The following is an 18,973-nucleotide window of genomic DNA, read 5'->3' on the forward strand; positions in this document are numbered from 1 at the left end:
AGATTGGAATGAGAAGTATGGAAACTGAAAAAGTTGGAAAAAACTAAGTTTGAAAAGAGCAAGAGTATGGAGTATCTCCCCCTCAATCTATGGAATCCACCAAGACTCTGCAAGCTACCTCTGACTGAGTCACCGTGCCAATCTACCTCTGTAACGAGCAATCATGATGCGAATGTGGCGCATATGGGCACACCTATGTTGTCGAGTAGGTACTCTAGGGCGTCATGCTTTGCATAACGTTGTAGCTTTGTCAACTGTGATGCCTCCTGATGTTGTATCTCGACAACACCTATAAGTAGGAGATGCAGTGTCTCGGGTGGTCGCGGCTGGGGGTCCAGCTACGCTAAAGTAGTCTGTAACTGCTCTCTGGAGGGGTGGATGATGCTGGGGTCGCCTCCTATCCCGTAGCAATAATGCTCTATGTCGTTGGAGCTTCAATAAGAAAAGACCCAAATATCTTTGGTCCTCATAGTGCATCACCCGTCTCAGTGGTCCAAAGCCCTCCTTAAAGAGGCAATGATAGTGGCCTCGGATATCATAGTATATAGTACATCTACAAATGAAGTGCTCCTTCGTCTTTGGCCCCAATCTACAAAGCTAGCACATCCTCTCATTGGCTGCAATATGGCTCTATCGACTTGTCTCAATCATTAGCTGATGCGATGAGATGCGAATTTGACCAATAGCAACTCGGAGTCCATGGGAAAGCTGAGCATCCATATATCTCGGCCTCACTATGAAACCCTCATAAAACAGCTACAAGAAGTGACATTGGTATTGTGCCGTTTTCGTGCCTAATGGGAAAGGGGGCTTGAACCAAGTCCTTTCTATCTCCACTTTAGTGATGTCTACTCTGATCACACTATTCAGCTCTGCACGACTGAGGATCAAAGTAGGGCAGTCAAGGCTGTAATCAAATGGCGGCAGTCTATCTATACTCATGCCATGTAAATTCAGCCGCGTGCTCATATGTCCATACCAACACTATCTATCTCCCTCTACTACAAGCTGTCTTGAAAACTCCAGCCCTAGTCTAGGATATCGGTCTTTAGGGAGTTGCCATATCCTCTAGAGGAAAGTAGTTGCTTGGAATAATGCCTCAACTAGCATGGATGCAGCACCTAATTCTTCCCGGATGATCTCTTGTGGTACTAAGGCTTTTGCCCTTATCATACGTGCTATCATCATGACCAATGGTCTTTCCATGTGTTCCCAGCCATCATAATGTTGTGCTTCCGGTCCATCACAGTCCATAAGTAGCATCCATCTAGTATGATAAAGGCTTGGGCCCAAAATGGCTGTCCCATAGAGTAGTGTGGGCATAACGAAAGTGTGAAAAAGCCACAATCGAGGCTCTTGAAATTATGTATGCACACTACCGCTCTAGAGTACCCAAAGCTACATACGCCCGTGCAAGCCTAGCCTCTGAAGTTTCCTTCCATGAAAATTGTGGCCCTTTGAAAGTGACCTCGAGGTATACATATTGTCTAACTATTTCCACAGGCTGACTGTCATACATAGTGTACAGGTTGGTGGACGAGGAGGTGTTGCAGCGAGTATCAGGCTGCTAGAGAGGAGTGGCACTGAGGAGAAGGGAGATAGATGTGGGGAGGTATGGGTCGCTAGGTTTTTACCAGCAAGCATCCCCTTCTAGGTGGCCGGTAGAGTGGGCGGCACTCCACCTAGCACTTTCTTCATAGTGCAAGAGGGGGCATCTGGCTCTTGACAGGGGGCAGCAGGATGAGCGGATTGCTGTCCTTTCATGGAGGAGGATCTGAGTGGCTGGCCTTCAAAGGAAGACATGATGGTTGGACCCTTTTGTCTTCTGGGAGGAGTTCAGGGAGTGGTGCCTTTGGATCTGGGAGGGCAGGTCACTTGATAAGGTGAAATGGGATCCAGGGAAGTGGCTATGACCGCCCACTGCAGTCGCCAAGAAGCCACCGAGACTCCTGGAGTACATTGCTAGGATTGGCAGACACGTACTGATGCAGGAGGATATGGATTAGGCATCGTCGTGTCGCAAGCACTGGGCGGAGCACAACACCACGGAGCCTTTCCGATGGACCTTCTGGCGCCGCCTTTGGGATAGCTACAGACCGAGGAGGGTATCGTATTTCTTATGGCTGGTGGCACATGGAGGCTTGGCGGTAAGAAGTTGGGTTGCCTAGATGCAGGAGGGAGTTTGTAAGCGCTGCACACAACAGCTTCTAGAAATCCCGAAACATTGCCTTTAGTTGTACGAGGTGGCGCAGCTAGTGTGGAGAGAAGCATGCTGCATCCTTCACCATGTGGCTTCCAGCCTTGGATGCATCTCTTGGGACACGATATTCATTATCGAGGCACGGTCGTGCGCAGTGGTCGGTTTGGAGGCTCTACCTATCCGCCAGGTATTGGGCCAACAGCAGACCGCTCTGATGTATGGGAGATCATAGGGAGCCTTACTGGATGGTATATCTGGAAGGCGCGATGTCAAAAGGTTATTGACAAAGAGAGACTTTTAGTACACGCGACCTTAGCAGAGCTCTGCAGCTCCATGATCCACTCCTCCCACGGACGATGGAATCAAGTGCAGGGCGAGTCTAGGGGGCTCGATCGTTAGGAGCTCCATTGTCACTTCATGCACACTTGGGGTAGCCATGACCTGTTTTTCGAGACGCAAGCAAGCAGCCCCAAATTGCGTTACACCCCCCCCCCCCCCCCCAATGGCTTCTTGCCCCCATCCCCCCTAGACCGCCCTGAGAGGCTTGTACATTTGATATATTTGTGACTCTACATCAGCTCCAGCTAGTCTCTTGGGCATGAGCACTTCCTTGTATTCAAAGGAGTTTTTTCTTGAAGTAATTGTTGGGTATTTGACTCACGCACGCCTCACTTGCGCCTACGCTCATATGGGAGTGTCGGTGATCAGTAGGACACTGGGGCACTTTTTACTCTTGGTAGGAGAGGTTTTTTCCCCTAGACTTATGGTCTTATTGTTGTATGTACTTATGTGCTTATGTTACACACATTTGGGCACTTAGTGTGTGTCGGGTGTGAACACCCCCTACAACCCTAAGGTTTAAGGGTTGTACTTTGTACTTTCTGGTAACACTCATTCAGTCTATTCTCTTGGGTGTCGTGCTTCAACTCTGTCTCTCACTCTCACACTGTCTACTGAATCCCAGCTGTACCTTGATCCTTCCATCTCACATTTGGTATCAGAGCAGTCTTCAGTCTGCACTCTGCAGCCCACGCCAGTTCTGCTCCAAGTCGTCAGTCTTCAGCGCGCCAGTGCTGTTCGCCAACAGTCGCCAGCGTCAGAGAGCCGCTCGCCTGCTGAGCGTGCCCCTGCCCCCGTCAATCTGCCAGCGTTACAGTGCGCAGCTCCAGATTACAGCGTGCTGCTCCACCCGCCAGGTCAGCGCCACCCGCCAGGTCAGAGCCACCCGCCAGCGCAGCTCCACCAGCGCACTGTTCGTCAGCGCTGTCGTCGTCAGCCCAGGCGCCGCCGAAGTCGACTTTCGTCCTGTCCGTCAGACGTCAGCCTGCTCCACGTCTGTCTAACGTCTGCTCGCGACTGTCCAGCCCGCCTGCCTATCCAATCCACATCAGCCGTAAACGTCGCCAGCGCCATCACGTCTGCCCAAACGGCTGCCCGCCTGCCCAGTCCACGTCAGACCTGTCACTCTGCTCGTCCGCCCTGACCACATCAGGTGAGTTTTTCTTAAAAAACAAAATTTTTAATTTTAGTCCAGAATCAATTTCTGGCAGAGGAGGTTCATACGCAGCAGGGACCGCAGGCACAGCAGAGGTGTGGGATAAATTTGATGCAAATTTCTGGACTGGATCATCAGAAATTTTGGGGCTTTTGTGTATTTTGAGAACAGTTGCATATGAACTGCTGGTACAGTCACAAAAAGACTGTTTTGACAGAAATTTTGGCAAACATTTTGGGGATTTTGATATAACAGTGTTGCTTAGCACTGTTTGCACCTTGGGAATCGTGCATTAAAAGACAGTTTTTTGACAGAGTACGCCCTTGCACATTAATTGCAGAAGCGTGTTTACTGCAATTTCTGAAAATTTGCAGATTTCTAGTCCTACTGCTTTGACATTGCTCATTTTGTCTTTGGAAATTTGTCATCATGGCAAATCAGGGAGGTGATGTCTTTACGTATGTATCCAAGGAAGACAGATTGGACGGAAACAACTATCCGCTTTAATCATTCATGATGAAGAATGTATTAGTGGCCAAAAATTTATGGGATTATGTCAGTGGAGAGGAAACTCGACCGGGAGTTGTAGCTCCCGTTACTCCTCCTCCCCAAGGCGCACGTGGACAACGGGGACCTCAGCCCGCTCCACCTCAGCCACTTCCTCCAAGAACTGCAGCTCAAAAAGCTTGGGATACACGTGATGCACGGGCCTTGTCGCTGATTGCTCTGGCAGTTCAACGGTCCATCATACCTCATATCCGTTCGGCATCTTCTTCACGAGATACATGGTTGACTTTGGAGCATATGTTTGCAGGAAAGAATGAGACTAGAATCTCTTTCTTGAAGAAAGAGTTGGAAACTTTGAAGATGCATGAGGGTGATTCTATGCAGGATCACTTAAATAAGATTCAGGACTTGAGAGAGCAGCTCATCAATGTAGATGAGTATTTTTCGGATGCACAGTTGATATCCACCACCTTGAATTCCTTACCTCCTTCGTACTTGTCTTTTCATACTGCATTGAACCTCACCATGAGATTGCTGAGCATCCACTCACTTTTATTCAGCTGGTTAGTTTGCTTCTAGAGGAGGAGCAAACATGGAAAAATAGTGGTGTGGATGCTATAGTCTCTGAGCAGGCTTTTGTGGCAAGACAGAAAGGCAAAAACAGCAAGGTGAAAAATGCTCCACAGAGTTCTGGCACTTCGGGCACATCGCAGAATCAGACACAAGGGGGGGCGCAAGCAAAAAAAGGAAAATGTCATTATTGTAAGAAGCCCGGCCACTATATCACTGAGTGCAGGAAGCGCATTGCCAAAGAGAAGAAGAAGGAGTCGGGAATGTCTGTTTCTACTACTCCTTCCACTGCTAGTGAGTCCGCGTCCTTTGTTGTGGACAGGGACTATTGTTTTTACACTTGCAATTATGACATCTCTTGGGCCGATAGAGCACTTAGCTCTACAGAGGATGCTGACACTTGGTTCTTTGACAGTGGTGCTTCTAGCCATATTACATCTCGCAGAGATTTGTTTGCTTCAGTTAGTGCACCTCCCGTTGGGAAATCGGTACAGTGTGCCAATAATGCATCATACCCTGTTCGTGGTATTGGGGAGATTCAGCTCACAGCCATTGATGGCTCTATTCTCCGCCTACAAGATGCTTTGTTTGTGCTTGGAATCAAGAAGAATTTCCTTTCTATTTCTTCTTTGGCACGTTGTGGTTTGCAGGTCACCTTTGATGATGACCGTTGCATGGTTAGAGATAAAAAACGCATGACTTTGGTCTTGACAGGATCTTTGTGTCATGGTTTATATGAGTTGGATGCTATTTCAGTAGATCAGTCGGCATACTTGACATCCACTCTTACTCCTGCTATGATACAGGCGGAGTTATGGCATGCTCGTTTGGGGCATGTAAACTTTGGCAGCTTGATGCTTTTGCAGCATACTCAGATGCTGGATGGCTTATCTCTCTTGGAGAAACCTCCTGAGCACTTATGCGAGGGATGCATTTTGGGGAAAATGCATCGGTTCTCATTTCCTCGTGATGTTGCTTTCAGAGCAACAACCAGGTTGCAGTTGGTGCATTCAGATGTTTGTGGGCCTATGCAAACCATGTCATTGGGTGGTTGTTATTATTTTGTGACATTCATTGATGACTTTACACGTTTTTGCTGGGTCTACTGTTTGAAAAAGAAGTCAGAAGTGTATGATGCATTTTTGGCTTTCAGTGCACTTGTTGAAAATCAATCTGGATGCAAGATTAAGACTCTCCGTTCGGACCGAGGGGGGGAATACATGTCCTCTATGCTGAATTCTTTTTTGCAGCAGAAGGGCATTGTCCATCAGTATACTACAGCCTATACTCCACAGCAGAATGGGGTAGCAGAGAGGAAGAATCGGTCACTCATGGAGATGGCCAGATGTATGCTGAAGGCAAAGAGCTTGCCTCATAGTTTTTGGATGGAAGCAGTCATGTGTGCTTGCCATATTTTGAACAGATGCCCTACCAAAGCCTTGAAGACCATCACACCTTTTGAGGCTTGGAACAGCCGTAAACCTTCTGTTGGTCACTTTCGTACCTTTGGGTGTCTTGCCTATGCCCATATTCCACAGGTACTTAGAAAAAAATTGGACAACAAGGCTGTTAAGTGCATTTTTATGGGATATAGCAATGAGAGCAAAGGCTACAGACTCTATGATCCCGTTACAAAGAAGGTTTTTGTCAGCAGGGATGTTGTTTTTGATGAAAAATCAAAATTATCCTTGGCTGGTTTGGACACATATCAGGCTGCCCGTGATGTTTTTGAAGGGCTGCTGCCCATTACTTTTGGTGATTCAGCTGGAGCTTCAGAAAATGAACCTAATGTTCAGCCAACTGCTCCTATTGGAAAGTGCAGAAATTCAGCCATTGGCTGATCGGAATATTCAGCATCATGCTGAAACTGAAATTCAGCAAGAGCTTGCACACAGTCAGGATGCTAGACAGCTACCTAGATGGTATTTGCAGACTATGCAAGATAGTCCTTTGGTGCATCCATGGCTGGTCGTACAAGAAGGCAAACTCGTTTGCATGATTCAGCACATACCATGGAGTTTATTATGGCAGCAAGTACTTTTGATAATGAGAGCCTGAATGTTATGAGGATGCACAACACAGTGTGCATTGGATGGCAGCTATGCAAGCTGAATTAGATTCTATTACTAAGAATCAAACTTGGGATTTGGTGTCCTTGCCATTTGGGAAGAAAGCCATTGGAACGAAATGGGTCTACAAACTAAAAAGAAAAGCAGATGGATCCATTGATAAATACAAGGCACGGCTTGTAGCTAAAGGCTACGCATAGAAAAAGGGCATTGATTATGAGGAGACATTTGCTCCTACTTCCCGTATGACGACCATCAGGTCTATGATTGCTATGGCTGCACATTATGGTTGGACAGTGCATCAGCTAGATATCAAGACTACATTTTTACATGGGGAACTTCAGGAGGAAGTTTATGTACAGCAGCCCATTGGTTTTGCAGTTGAAGGCTCAGAACATCTGGTATGCAAGCTCAAAAAGGCACTATATGGTTTGAAACAAGCTCCTTGAGCTTGGTATGCAAATATAGATGCTTTCTTGCTTGGTCAGGGGTTTCTAAACAGCTCATCTGAGTCTACCCTTTACATATGTAAAGAAGGGGGATCTATGCTGATTATATGTCTTTATGTTGATGACCTTTTGCTCACTGGAACACATGCTCATCAGATTTCAGGATTCAAACAAAATTTGCAGTAAACTTTTGACATGTCTGACTTGGGAATTTTGCATTACTACTTCGGCATCCAATTCATACATAATGCTCGAGGTATTGGGCTATCACAGTCAAGGTATATTGGGCAGCTTCTTGAGAAGTTTGGCTTACAGGATTGCAAGCCAGTTTGTACTCCCATGGAACCAGGACTGAAACTGTCATTACATGATGACAATGATTTGTTTGATATACATACATATGCTCCTGCAGTTGGATGTCTTATCTTTCTCTACAAAACTAGGCCGGACATACAGTTTGCAGTTTCAGCTTTGAGCGGGTATATGCATCAGCCACGTATGTCACATTGGCAAGCTGTCAAGCGTGTTTTTCGCTACTTGCAGGGTACTCGTTCTCTTGGGTTGCTTTATGCCAAGGGGGGACCACTGCAGTTACATGCTTACAGTGATTCTAATTGGGCTGGTGATTATGATACACATCACTCCACTAGTGGTAATTGTTTTTTTCTTGGCTCTTCTTGCATTTCTTGGCTTAGCAAGAAACAATCCACTGTTGCCACATCGTCATGTGAAGCTGAATACAAGGCAGCTTTCACTACCACAGTTGAATGCGTATGGCTTAGACGCTTGCTAGCTGATTTGGATGTATCTGTTACGGAGCCTACTCCTTTGTTCACTGACAGTCAGAGTGCCATTGCACTGGCACGGAACCCACTGTTTCATGCTCGCACGAAACACATTGAGATCCATTATCACTTTGTCAGAGAGAGGCTACATGCAGGTGATATCAGCCTTGTCTATTGTCCTACCACCAGTAATGTGGCAGACATCTTCACCAAAGCTCTTCCTCGTGACAAATTTGAAGCATTTCGCGATGCTTTAAATTTGATATCCTTTGGTGGCGGATGATCCTTGTACTCTTGATCACTCTTCACTCCAGGGGGGTTTGTTGGGTATTTGACTCACGCACGCCTCACTTGCGCCTACACTCATATGGGAGTGTCGGTGATCAGTAGGACACTGGGGCACTTTTTACTCTCAGTAGGAGAGGTTTTTTCCCCCAGACTTATGGTCTTATTGTCGTATGTACTTATGTGCTTATGTTACACACATTTGGGCACTTAGTGTGTGTCGGGTGTGAACACCCCCTACAACCCTAAGGTTTAAGGGTTGTACTTTGTACTTTCTGGTAGCACTCATTCAGTCTATTCTCTTGGGTGTCGTGCTTCAACTCTATCTCTCACTCTCACACTGTCTACTGAATCCCAGCTGTACCTTGATCCTTCCATCTCACAGTAATATAATTAGCCACTCTTTATTTGCAAAAAAAAGAAAAAAAGATAGGTCTAAATTCTTTGGTTCCATCAGAGGAAGAGAAGTCACCCTTATATTGGCTTGCCTTCGCCTCTTGCGAGTTTTTGCCACTGGTGCTTTTCCCTCCCGAAGAAGAGGCAACCAACCCCCTCTCCTTTGAATAAGGCTATGATGAGGACTTCTTGTGGACTTGATCATGCAGCCTTGCATAGCGCAAAAACTGGCACTCAAACTCCTAGAAGGTTGGCAATCGAGGTTGGGAGATGATGTATTGAATGAAATTGAAGTATTTTCCAGGTAACTTATTCAAGAAGAATGTAACCTGATCGTCATTTGACTTTGGAGAGCCAGTAGTGGCAAACTCAGCAAGTAATTGCCTATATTCAGCCAGCTTGACTTTCAGATCATTACCTTCCTTAATAGAGAACTCTTGAAGCTCAAAGTTGAGATTGATGCGCCGAGTACGATCACGAGCCACATAGCAATCGAGAAGGTGACTCCAACGCTCTGATGTGAGCGGGAAGTGCTGCAACTAAGAGTGAAACTCAGAAAGCAACCCCTGCATCAGCTCAACATTGGCTCTGGCATTGCAGGCTCTCCATTGACGGATATAGTCAAGGTGAGCCCAGCATAGCCTCTAGACCAATGATGAGGTCCCAAAGACTCTAGACTCAAGCACTTGTTGCATCAAATTAGACCAAGTGGTGAAATTTGGCCCGTTAAAACATGTCTTATCCATGAAGGCATTCTTGCCTTTGCAACAGGAGTGGTTGAGATGGATAGTGTGAAAAAGTATAGTGGGGATAGGATGGGGGAGTAGAGTATACTTCAGAATGGGCCCCAAAGTGCCTACCAGGCATGTGGGTAGTATGCAAGGTGGATCCATAGGTAGGGATGGGCTGACTAGGCATAGGCATGGTAGCCACATGAGGAACCCAAGGAGATGGGATGGGAATACGGGGAGCAGAAGATGGGAATCCCTGCATAGGTGTAACCCAAGGAGAGTGTGAAGACGCACCATAAGTTAAGGATGGAAACCCCTGCGTTTGAGTAGTCATGTGAGATGTGAAGCTAGGGATATTGAAGGGGACGCCCATCACAGTCATCCTAGGAGTTATGGGTGCGCTCCTTTGCTGAAAGGTGAGAGGCACTATGTTAAAGGGTGGCATTTCCCCTAACGAAGTACCATGGTGCAAAGAGATAGAGAATGGGCTGGAGAAGGAAAAGGTACTAGGAGCGGAGATGGAAGATCCAATCCTAGGGTGTGTGATGCAGATGTGGAGTGTAATCCAAGGTTTTGGAAAGATGATGAGAGGTGATCAAGGTGTGATATAGAAGAGGGTCGGATGGGAGGGAAGTGAAAGTGTGTGTGATATGCTCAAATAAAACAAAAGCTGTAGATATACCTGAATTCCGTCTGCTTCGTGAGCCCCCTCTATTGAAGTTCAGATACGCAAAGCCATCCGGATCTTGTACCTCAAAAGAAGAAACAGACGAGGGTTTTGATTCATGCAACACAAAAGAATTGTACAAACCTGACATTGGACCTAGCTGAGATGATGAAGATGGATCGCCAAACGTTTCGAATACTGTATGTCCTCCATGATCAGAGAGGTGGCCAGCCTCACCAACCGGTCCGAATGTGGTAGCAAAACTGGTAGGAGGGGTGTAAACATCACCGTACTTGTTGCGATAGTACTCCTCAAAGTTCTCCTCTGTCCCGTTAGTGAAATCTGGAATAGGAGTACAAGAAGGTGAAGGTGAAAGTGGAGTGTCGTCCTCCTCACCGAGTCCATAATGCTGTCTTAAGGCCTCTAATGATGGAGAAGCCTGATAAGACATCATAGGAACTGGAGAAGAAGGTATCTAGGACATTGTGATTCGGTTACGAGTCGTATTATGTGCCTCACACAAAGAGTAGCTCTCCACAATATCCGCACGATACTCTTTACAAGAGCACTGTCTCTAATACCATGTGAAGAAAACTGCTAGGGTTTGCACTGAGGACACACATAGTGTACAACCACGACAAAAACACAAAGAGATAGACACAGACACAGAGGGCAGAACTCAAACCCTAAATGCAAAACTCAAAACTCAAACACAGAAACTCAAACACAAACATAAGAAGGGACAGAGAGAGCACAACTTTGAAGTGAATGGGCTGAATTTACAGTGTACAGTGTACTCAAGGGCAGAGCAATGTCAGAGTGTGACGTCCACCGGAGACGGATCCCAAGTCGGTGACCACCAATCAGAGTGTAGGAGTGCTGAATAGTGAATGGCAGCAAGCTGGTCACCAAAACGCAATAGTCTGGAGGCTGGAAACTGGTAAACACAGTAGTGTACCACCGATCAGAAGCTGGAAACTGTGCACAGGTGCTGTAAACAGCAAGACGACAGCTGGAGAAGGTGTGTCAGAGAGTGTCAGGGCCTGCAATGTTGTAAACGCAAGCTGGGGATAATGTGGCTGCAGTCGATGATGGCTGGAAAGCAGATGGAGGCGGGCTGCACGCTGGAAACTGGCGCCAACAGCAGTAGAGGGTGTGCGGGTTGGTGTAACCTGTAAACAAGGAGGATAGCTGAATGGTGGGCAACCTATCTATTTATAGATGTGGATTGGAGCCTCCCAAATTAGGGTTTCCACTGAACTCTCTCGAACCATTCCCCGTTTTAGGGTTTCCACTAAACTCTCTCAAACCGCTCCCCGTTTTAGGGTTTTTACTCTAAAAGAGCATTTTTTAGTGTGTTTTGGGGCTGTTTAAGAGGCTAATCAGCAAGTAATGCATATTTTAGCTCAGCAACCATATCATCAACATATAACAAAATTGGTATCAGTATCCCAGCCAAGCTGGCTCCCATACCACCCATCTCTGCATGTAATCAAAAAAAGCAAAGGAAAGTGGGGACAGCCTTACTTCATGCGCACTGTGCTAGAGACTGAGTCTATTGTGACTCCAGGCACTCATACTCTCCATGTCATAGTTTCATACAATGCATAAATACACCATTGTCTATCCTCTCGGACCCCAATGGCTCGCAACCTTTGCATAAGTCTTGCACGTGGCACAGTATCAAGGGCTTTGCGGAGGTCCTGCCTTGATCATAGCAACATGTGTCCCCTTCTGCTTCTACCTTGCTTATAACCTTCTCCCCTACCTTCTTTGTCAACAACTTGCATGTCCTAGTAATATGGGATGGGTTTTGGGAACATGGACAAGACGGAAATAGGAACAACAATTGCCATCTCTGTCACCATGAGAAGGGGGCTCTAACATGGGGATGGGATTGGGATGGTGCAAGGATGGGATAGAACTACGACGGGAAGCTAGAAAATGGCCATCCCATGTTACTATGTTGCTAATACTACATCTTGGTCTCGCCAACCCACCAGGTCCGATTAGGGACTCGCAGCCTACAAGACAAATACTCTAGAGATAAGGATAACAGCGTGGAACTATAAAAAAGGTAACATATTCTTACAGAAACATCAAATGATGATCAGGATTAGCTCACAAAGTTTGGTCTTATCATCAAACCACAGTTATATTTTAGGATGGGTCCCATCCACCTTAATTTTATGTTGGCTTGTAAATCATGATATGTATTCTTAACTATATCAACCACTCCTTTCCACTTTTCTTAGTAGAGCACAAGGATTAGATTTATAAGTGCTGTTATTCCAGTTCAAACCTTACTGCATCCATTATGAGAAGAGAAACCAGGAGACCCATCATTATAGCCCAGTTCATCAACGTTTGTGAGAGTCTAGGATAACATCATACATTGCAAGGTGAGGCTTGTACATAGATCCTAGGAAGACTTCTAATATTTGATTCCCGTCTGTTACATGCAGATTTTCTAAAACCTGGTTTCAAATGTATTCAAAATCTTTTAGACTTTCTGATTTTATACCTATATCATCCTCAATACAAATCTCTACCGGATTTATGAGGTTCAATAATAAGCACAGATGGTTTACAAAAGTAAGTCGTGTAGCAATGACTGCAGAGAGTTTGAAAATGTAAGCCAGGTATTGGCAAATGAAAAAATTATAAGCATGTCAACTGCTGAATTGGAATTGAAGTATTAATTGAAGTATTACCTTCCCTGTAAAACCAATGTTTAAAGGCATTTCATCTGTTGCTTGCAGCATTAATTCCATGTGTGCTGGGGCTGGTGTGCATGTGGTAGCACAAGTGCCATGTGCTGGTCCAGTACCTCCACCAACTAATGTAGTTAAACCTGTGCATGGCTCAATAACAAATAGTCAGTTACACGAATAGATCACATTTCATAATGCCAGTGTTCCCTAGGATTAACATAGCTTTCAAACTGTTAAACTTTAAACAACCAAAACAATATTTAGGGCATGTTCTAGGGATGTAAATTCGTAGTTTTGCAACTCATATAGCTGAAACCTGAATGGTGAGGTGCTATTACTAGAATTTATTTTTCTTGGACGAAAAAAGGACTATCAATGAGAAAAGATGGACATGTCATGCTCCTTCCCTTTGAATTACACCCTTGCCTTGTTTCAAAGGGAATTCCCTTTCAAAATCATCTTGGCTGCATGTTTAGGGGCAGAAGCATGGTTGCATGTTTTGCCCTTTCTCTGGGCCTTAGACAACGGGGCAAGGCAGTAGCATTATGCTAGTGAACATGGGCAGCATGTTGATCAGTACTTCTATGATGATCAGCCATCCTATAGTCAATATTATGATGATGATAGCAGTGGCTCTTGGTTCTGAACATGCAATGGCATGACTCTCATAGACATATGTTTACATCCTGAGGTATTTGAAGTAGGCCTATCGATCCCATTTATAGGAGAATGAATAGAAACATATAGCACCAAACTATTTAATTCAGCAAAGTAAATAAAGTTTAAATGACACAGAGAGCTTAAGAGCTAGCTTGCTCTTGCAAAGGAGATGACACTAGATTGGCCCTCAAGGTGAGTGCCCCATACCATATTTCTTTAGCATTGAAGATGAGTATTTACACGAATCACTTGTGGCCCGCCTATGCAATCAACACGACTGTCATTGTTACACTTATTGTGTTCCTCCTAAGTTCTGGTGTGAACACTCCCTTATCCCACGGGCACTTTTTACCTTCTAGTTGGAGAAGGTTTTTAAACTCCTGTGAACACCCGTTAGTGGAATGGGTGTGGTACTTAGTACCTTAGGGATTGCACTTTCATTCATTCTCACAAAGTGGATGTGACCTTCTAGCACTTTCTTCTCTCTCATGTTTACTTGTTCACTATGAGAGAGAGAGAGAGTGTGTGTGTGTGTGTGTGTGCGTGTGTGTGTTGCTGAATCCAAACCTAGTGGTGGTATTAGAGCATATCTTTCAGCCGCCACCATCACCACTTGAGCCACCATTGAGCCCTGTGTGCCTGGCTGCTCTTCTGCTTGCCAACTATCTCGTCGTGCACGCCAGTAGCCTGCATAAGTTGTGCCAGCCTGCTCACCATTATCGATGTCTGCCTTGCTCATCATCATCACCAGTCTGCATGTTGCATTCTCTATATTGCATCGTTAGCCTCAAAGTCTCGCCCATTGCTTCGATAATCGTCTATCAATGACTGTTTGCCCAAACCATTTGTGCTCTTGCCTGACCTACCATTTGTGCTCTTGCCTAGCCTATCAAGGTCACCTCTGCCATGACCAACACCTACCACTTTGCCCCCACCAACACCTAGTGCACTTCCCATCTTGCCTAGCCTATCACCGTCACCTCTACCTCGACCAACACCTACCACACTACCCGTCTCCACCAAGACAGCACCGTCTGACCTGCTGATAGGTGCCATTAATCCCGCGACATCACACATATCTCTGTCAACCTTTGCCACATCACGCTGCCGCCCACTGGCCCAACACTTCACGTTGATGCGACGGTTTGCATTTCTCAATCTCGCCATTAAAAAAATTTAATATATCATCATACTAACTCATCCTTAATCAACATTAAACCCCTATTCGTGTGCAACATCTTCACAAGCACGAAATGTTGGGGATTTTGAATCCGACATCAATTTCTGCTTGATTTCTTAAGAAAATTTGAAGCTTTTGCCTAAATACCCAAAATCTCACTAAAATTTTGGGGATTTCTCACACCATACTTATGGTCTTGTACCAAAATTTGGGACTTTTCGCATTTGAGCTTTGAATTTGGGGATTTTGCAAAACTTCTCCAAATTCACTGACATTGAGGCCAATTACACCTACCATGACATTCGCACATATCAGAGCCCTCTCATTTGCAAATTCTTCATCCACACCAATTTTTTGAACGATTGCGAGGTTTTGGTCTTTTCTTTACTTTCTTTCGAAGCTGCACTTGTATCTATACTTTGAACAGTAGTTGGTTACCAAAAAAAAAAAGCAAGCAATAGCAAGGCAAAATTATTTGCTCCACATGTTTGGGGACTCAAACAAATTAGATGGCACTAATTATCCAATGTGGTGATACATGATGTACTTGTTTCCAAGGAGCTTTGGGGATATATATGTGGTTCAAAAGTTAGGCCTACAGGCCTGGCTACATAGAATGTCACAGGTTCTTCTAGCTCATCACAATCGCTGGTGCATCTTCCGCTCCAACTCCTCCTGCACCTCCCACAACAGAGCAGTTGAAATGGGATGGGTGTGATGCACAAACTCATGCTTTGATTGCATTTTTGTAAAAGAGACAAGCTATCCCACACATATTCGATCACGACAACAGCCAAGGATGCTTGGGATAAGCTTGCTTTGCTGTATCAAGTGCACAATAAGGCTCATGTAGCCTATTTGCATAAGCAACTTGAGATGGAGCACATGGTAGAGTGTGATTCTGTGGATGCATATATTACATGTGTCAAGGACATTACGGAGTAGCTTGTTAATATTGATGAAATCATTTCCAATGCATCTCTTGTATCCATGGTCTTTGCTGGTCTACCTGATACTTATTGGAGCTCAACTACTCTTCATTTACTTGCAAAAGGAGATGCTAATGCATACAGATTTGATGAGTTGGTATCACTATTGTTGCAAGAACAACAATCAAGGCTGAATCACTCTAATATAAGTATGGATAATCAAGCACTTGCAACCAACCATTGAATCAAAGGGAAGCCATCGCAGCCCACTAACTCAAAGGAAAAAGGAAAGAACCTTCTTCTATGGACTCCTCAATTTTCAAGGACGATGGTGCTAAGAAAAAGAGGTGCAACATTTGTAGGAAAAAGGGGCATGCTAACGAAGAATGCAGAAAGAGGATGGCATGTGAAAAGAAGAAACAATCACACATGAGTGTTGCTGAAAATTCACCAAATACAAAGCATGCAATGGCACATTTAGCAAGCTTGGACATTCGTTAGTCTTATGCCTTTGTTGTGCATTGTTCATACGATCCTTCTTCACATGCGCATGGTCTTTCATTACTAAAAATTGCAGCACATGGTATTTTGACACTGGAGCTTCTGAGCACATCACGCCTTTTCGTGACTTGTTTGTATCATATACAACTATACGAAAGGGGAGATCCGTTGTATTGCAAACAATGCTTTGTATGCAATTCAAGGCATTGGTCAGATCGCCATTATTGCAATGGATGGGAAAACTATCATACTTGAAAAGGTCTTGTACGCATAAAGAAAAATTTTCTTTCAATTTCAGCCATTGCATGTACTGGTTTTGTGGTTAAATTCCACATGACTCCATGCAGTGTCTATGTTGTAGTGATGGAGGTGCCCTCATTGTCACTGGTACTTTGTACAATGGACTCTATCAGCTTGTTTTAAATGAGAAGAGAGCATCAGAGAATGCATTACATATTGATGCCACCATTGTGGATGACACTAAGTTATGGCATGCATGTTTTGGTTATCTTAATTATGGTAGTTTGCTTCGCCTACAAAGCAAAAGTATGGTGCTCGATCTTCCTCCATTGATAGCACCTACTCACAATGTATGTGAAAGTTGTCTACTTGGCAACATACATCGTGCTTCATTTTCCAAGGGTGGTTCTATGCGTGTTGATCAGAAATTACAGCTTCTACATAGTGATATTTGTGGGCCCATGTGTGTTAAATCCATCAAAGGATGCTTGTACGTTGTTACCTTCATTGATCACATGACTCATCAATGTTGGGCATATACTTTAAAGCACAAATTTGAAGTGTTTGCATGCCTCAAAACATTCTTCGCCTTGGCTGAAAACGGCAATGGATGCAAGTTGATTATAGTACGTACCGATGGAGGGGAGAAATATATTTATTCATTTATATATTTTTCAAGTAAAATGTGGCTAGTTATATTACTAAAAAAAAAACTAATTACAACAGAGTGCTCATGCTCAACAGACTAGCTGGAGCTGATGAAAGTCACAAATACATCATGTATACAAGCCTCTCAGGGTGGTCTGGGGGGAATGGGGGCAAGAATCCATGCCATCTGGGGTTACCTGCCCGCATCACGAAAAACGGTCCTGGAAACCCCAAGTGCGCATGAAATGACATCGGAGCTCCTGACGAGCCCTGGACTCACCTTGCACCTGATACCATCGGCCACGGTGGGAGTGGATGATGGAGGTCCAAAGCTTTGCTAAGGTCGCCTTTACTGACAGTCTCTCTCCGTTGAAACCCTCGTGACGCCGCGCCTTCCAAATATGCCAACCAGTAAGACTCCCTATGATCTCCCATGCCTTAGAGCGGTCCGATGTAGGGTCCAGTCCTAGCAGATGGGTAGAGCCTCTAAACCGACCACTGCGCACGATCCTGCCTCGATAATGAATATCTTGTCCTGCATCCCAACATCATATAGAAGGTGACGGCCCTGGGTGACCGCCTGCCAACAAAAAGCTCCCCATGAGATACATCCAAGGCTGTGGTGCTATACGGCGAAGGATGCGACATGCTCCTCTCCACACCAAGTGTGCCGCCTCACACGACCAAAGGCAGTGCTTTGGGGTTTCCAGAGGCTGCTATGTGCAACGCTTACAACCTCCCTCCTTCTGCATCCAAGCAAGCTAGCTTCCCACCGCCAACAAGCCTCCATGTGCCACCAACCATAAAAAATACGATACCCTCCTCGGCTTCCAACTATCCCATGGGCGGTGCCAAAAGGTCCGTCAGAAAGGTTCCATGATGCTGTGCTCCACCCAGTGCTTGCTACATGACGGTGCCCAATCCATATCCTCCTGCATCAGTACGTGTCTGTCAATCCTGGCAATGTACTCCAGGAACCTCAGTGGCTTCTTGGTGACCACAGTGGCCGGCCATAGCCACTCTCCCGGATCCCACTCCAGCTCATCAAGTGGCATGCCCTCCCAGATCCAAAGGCGTCACTCCCTGAGCTCCTGCAAAAAGACAAAAGGGTCCAACTGCCCTGTCTTCCCCTGAAGGCCAATCACAGGGATCCTCTTCCATGAAAGAACAGTTATCCCCTCATCCTGCTACCCTCTGTCAAAAGCCAAATGCCCCCCTTCTGTACGGTGAAGAAGGTCCCAGCTGGAGCGCCGCCCACTTTACCTACCACCTATAGGGGGATGCTTATTGGTGAAAACCTAGCGGCCCATACCTCCCCAACCAGGCTCTATTGGCTCTCGTATCGGGGGAGCAAGCCACTCCTGACATATTGTTGCGTCTATCTCCATTCTTCTCAGCTCCACTTCTCTCTAGGAGCCTGATACTCACTGCAACACCTCGTGCACCATCCTGTACACCACCCGCCATGTCCTGATGGTACGAGCCGGGCCAGCCTTTCAACTTGCCCATTGGATGTGGGGGCACTCGCCGATCTGTGCCCCTTCCAGATCCCTGACCTGGGGGTTCCAAATCACGGGCTAACGGTCCATCTCCTCTTGGCAGCCTGCGGGGCTCTCGATTAGGGCCTTACAGAGGCCCTACCACACGTGGAGCAAGCTACTGAGCAGATAAGGTGATCTGAGGGGGGTGATCTTGGCTAACATGAAGATCCATCTCAAGGATGGCCTCCACTCACCGCCAAGCCTCGGTCCACAATCTTGAAGACCCTCCTGCAATAGCACCTTCCAAGTCTGCCCTCCCAATGTGAGGCCACGAACAACTAGCTTGCCCAAGAGGGCCATAAACCTTTTGGAAGAGCCTTTAGCAACAGAGGTGCGTACACTACCTTGCTCATGGGAAGATTTTGAATTTGTATTCATTAAGACTACCGAAGCAGATGAGGAGTTA

General features: G+C 45.7%; 1 protein-coding gene across 3 annotated transcripts in view; it reads right to left on the minus strand.

Moving 5' to 3' along the window:
- The window catches only part of URE (urease), a 186,188-nt gene that overhangs the window by 81,069 nt on the left and 86,146 nt on the right, over positions 1–18,973 (minus strand). For all 3 annotated transcript variants that reach the window (XM_087668540.1, XM_087668541.1, XM_087668542.1), the window contains one exon: positions 12,869–13,008. In XM_087668540.1, the coding sequence (XP_087524666.1) occupies positions 12,869–13,008 (140 nt within the window). The remainder of the gene's footprint in view (positions 1–12,868; positions 13,009–18,973) is intronic.

The sequence above is a fragment of the Lygodium microphyllum genome, chromosome 26 (genome assembly GCF_053477565.2).
Source record: "Lygodium microphyllum isolate KBCC chromosome 26, Lygodium_microphyllum_v1.1.10, whole genome shotgun sequence".
Lineage (NCBI taxonomy): Eukaryota > Viridiplantae > Streptophyta > Polypodiopsida > Schizaeales > Lygodiaceae > Lygodium > Lygodium microphyllum.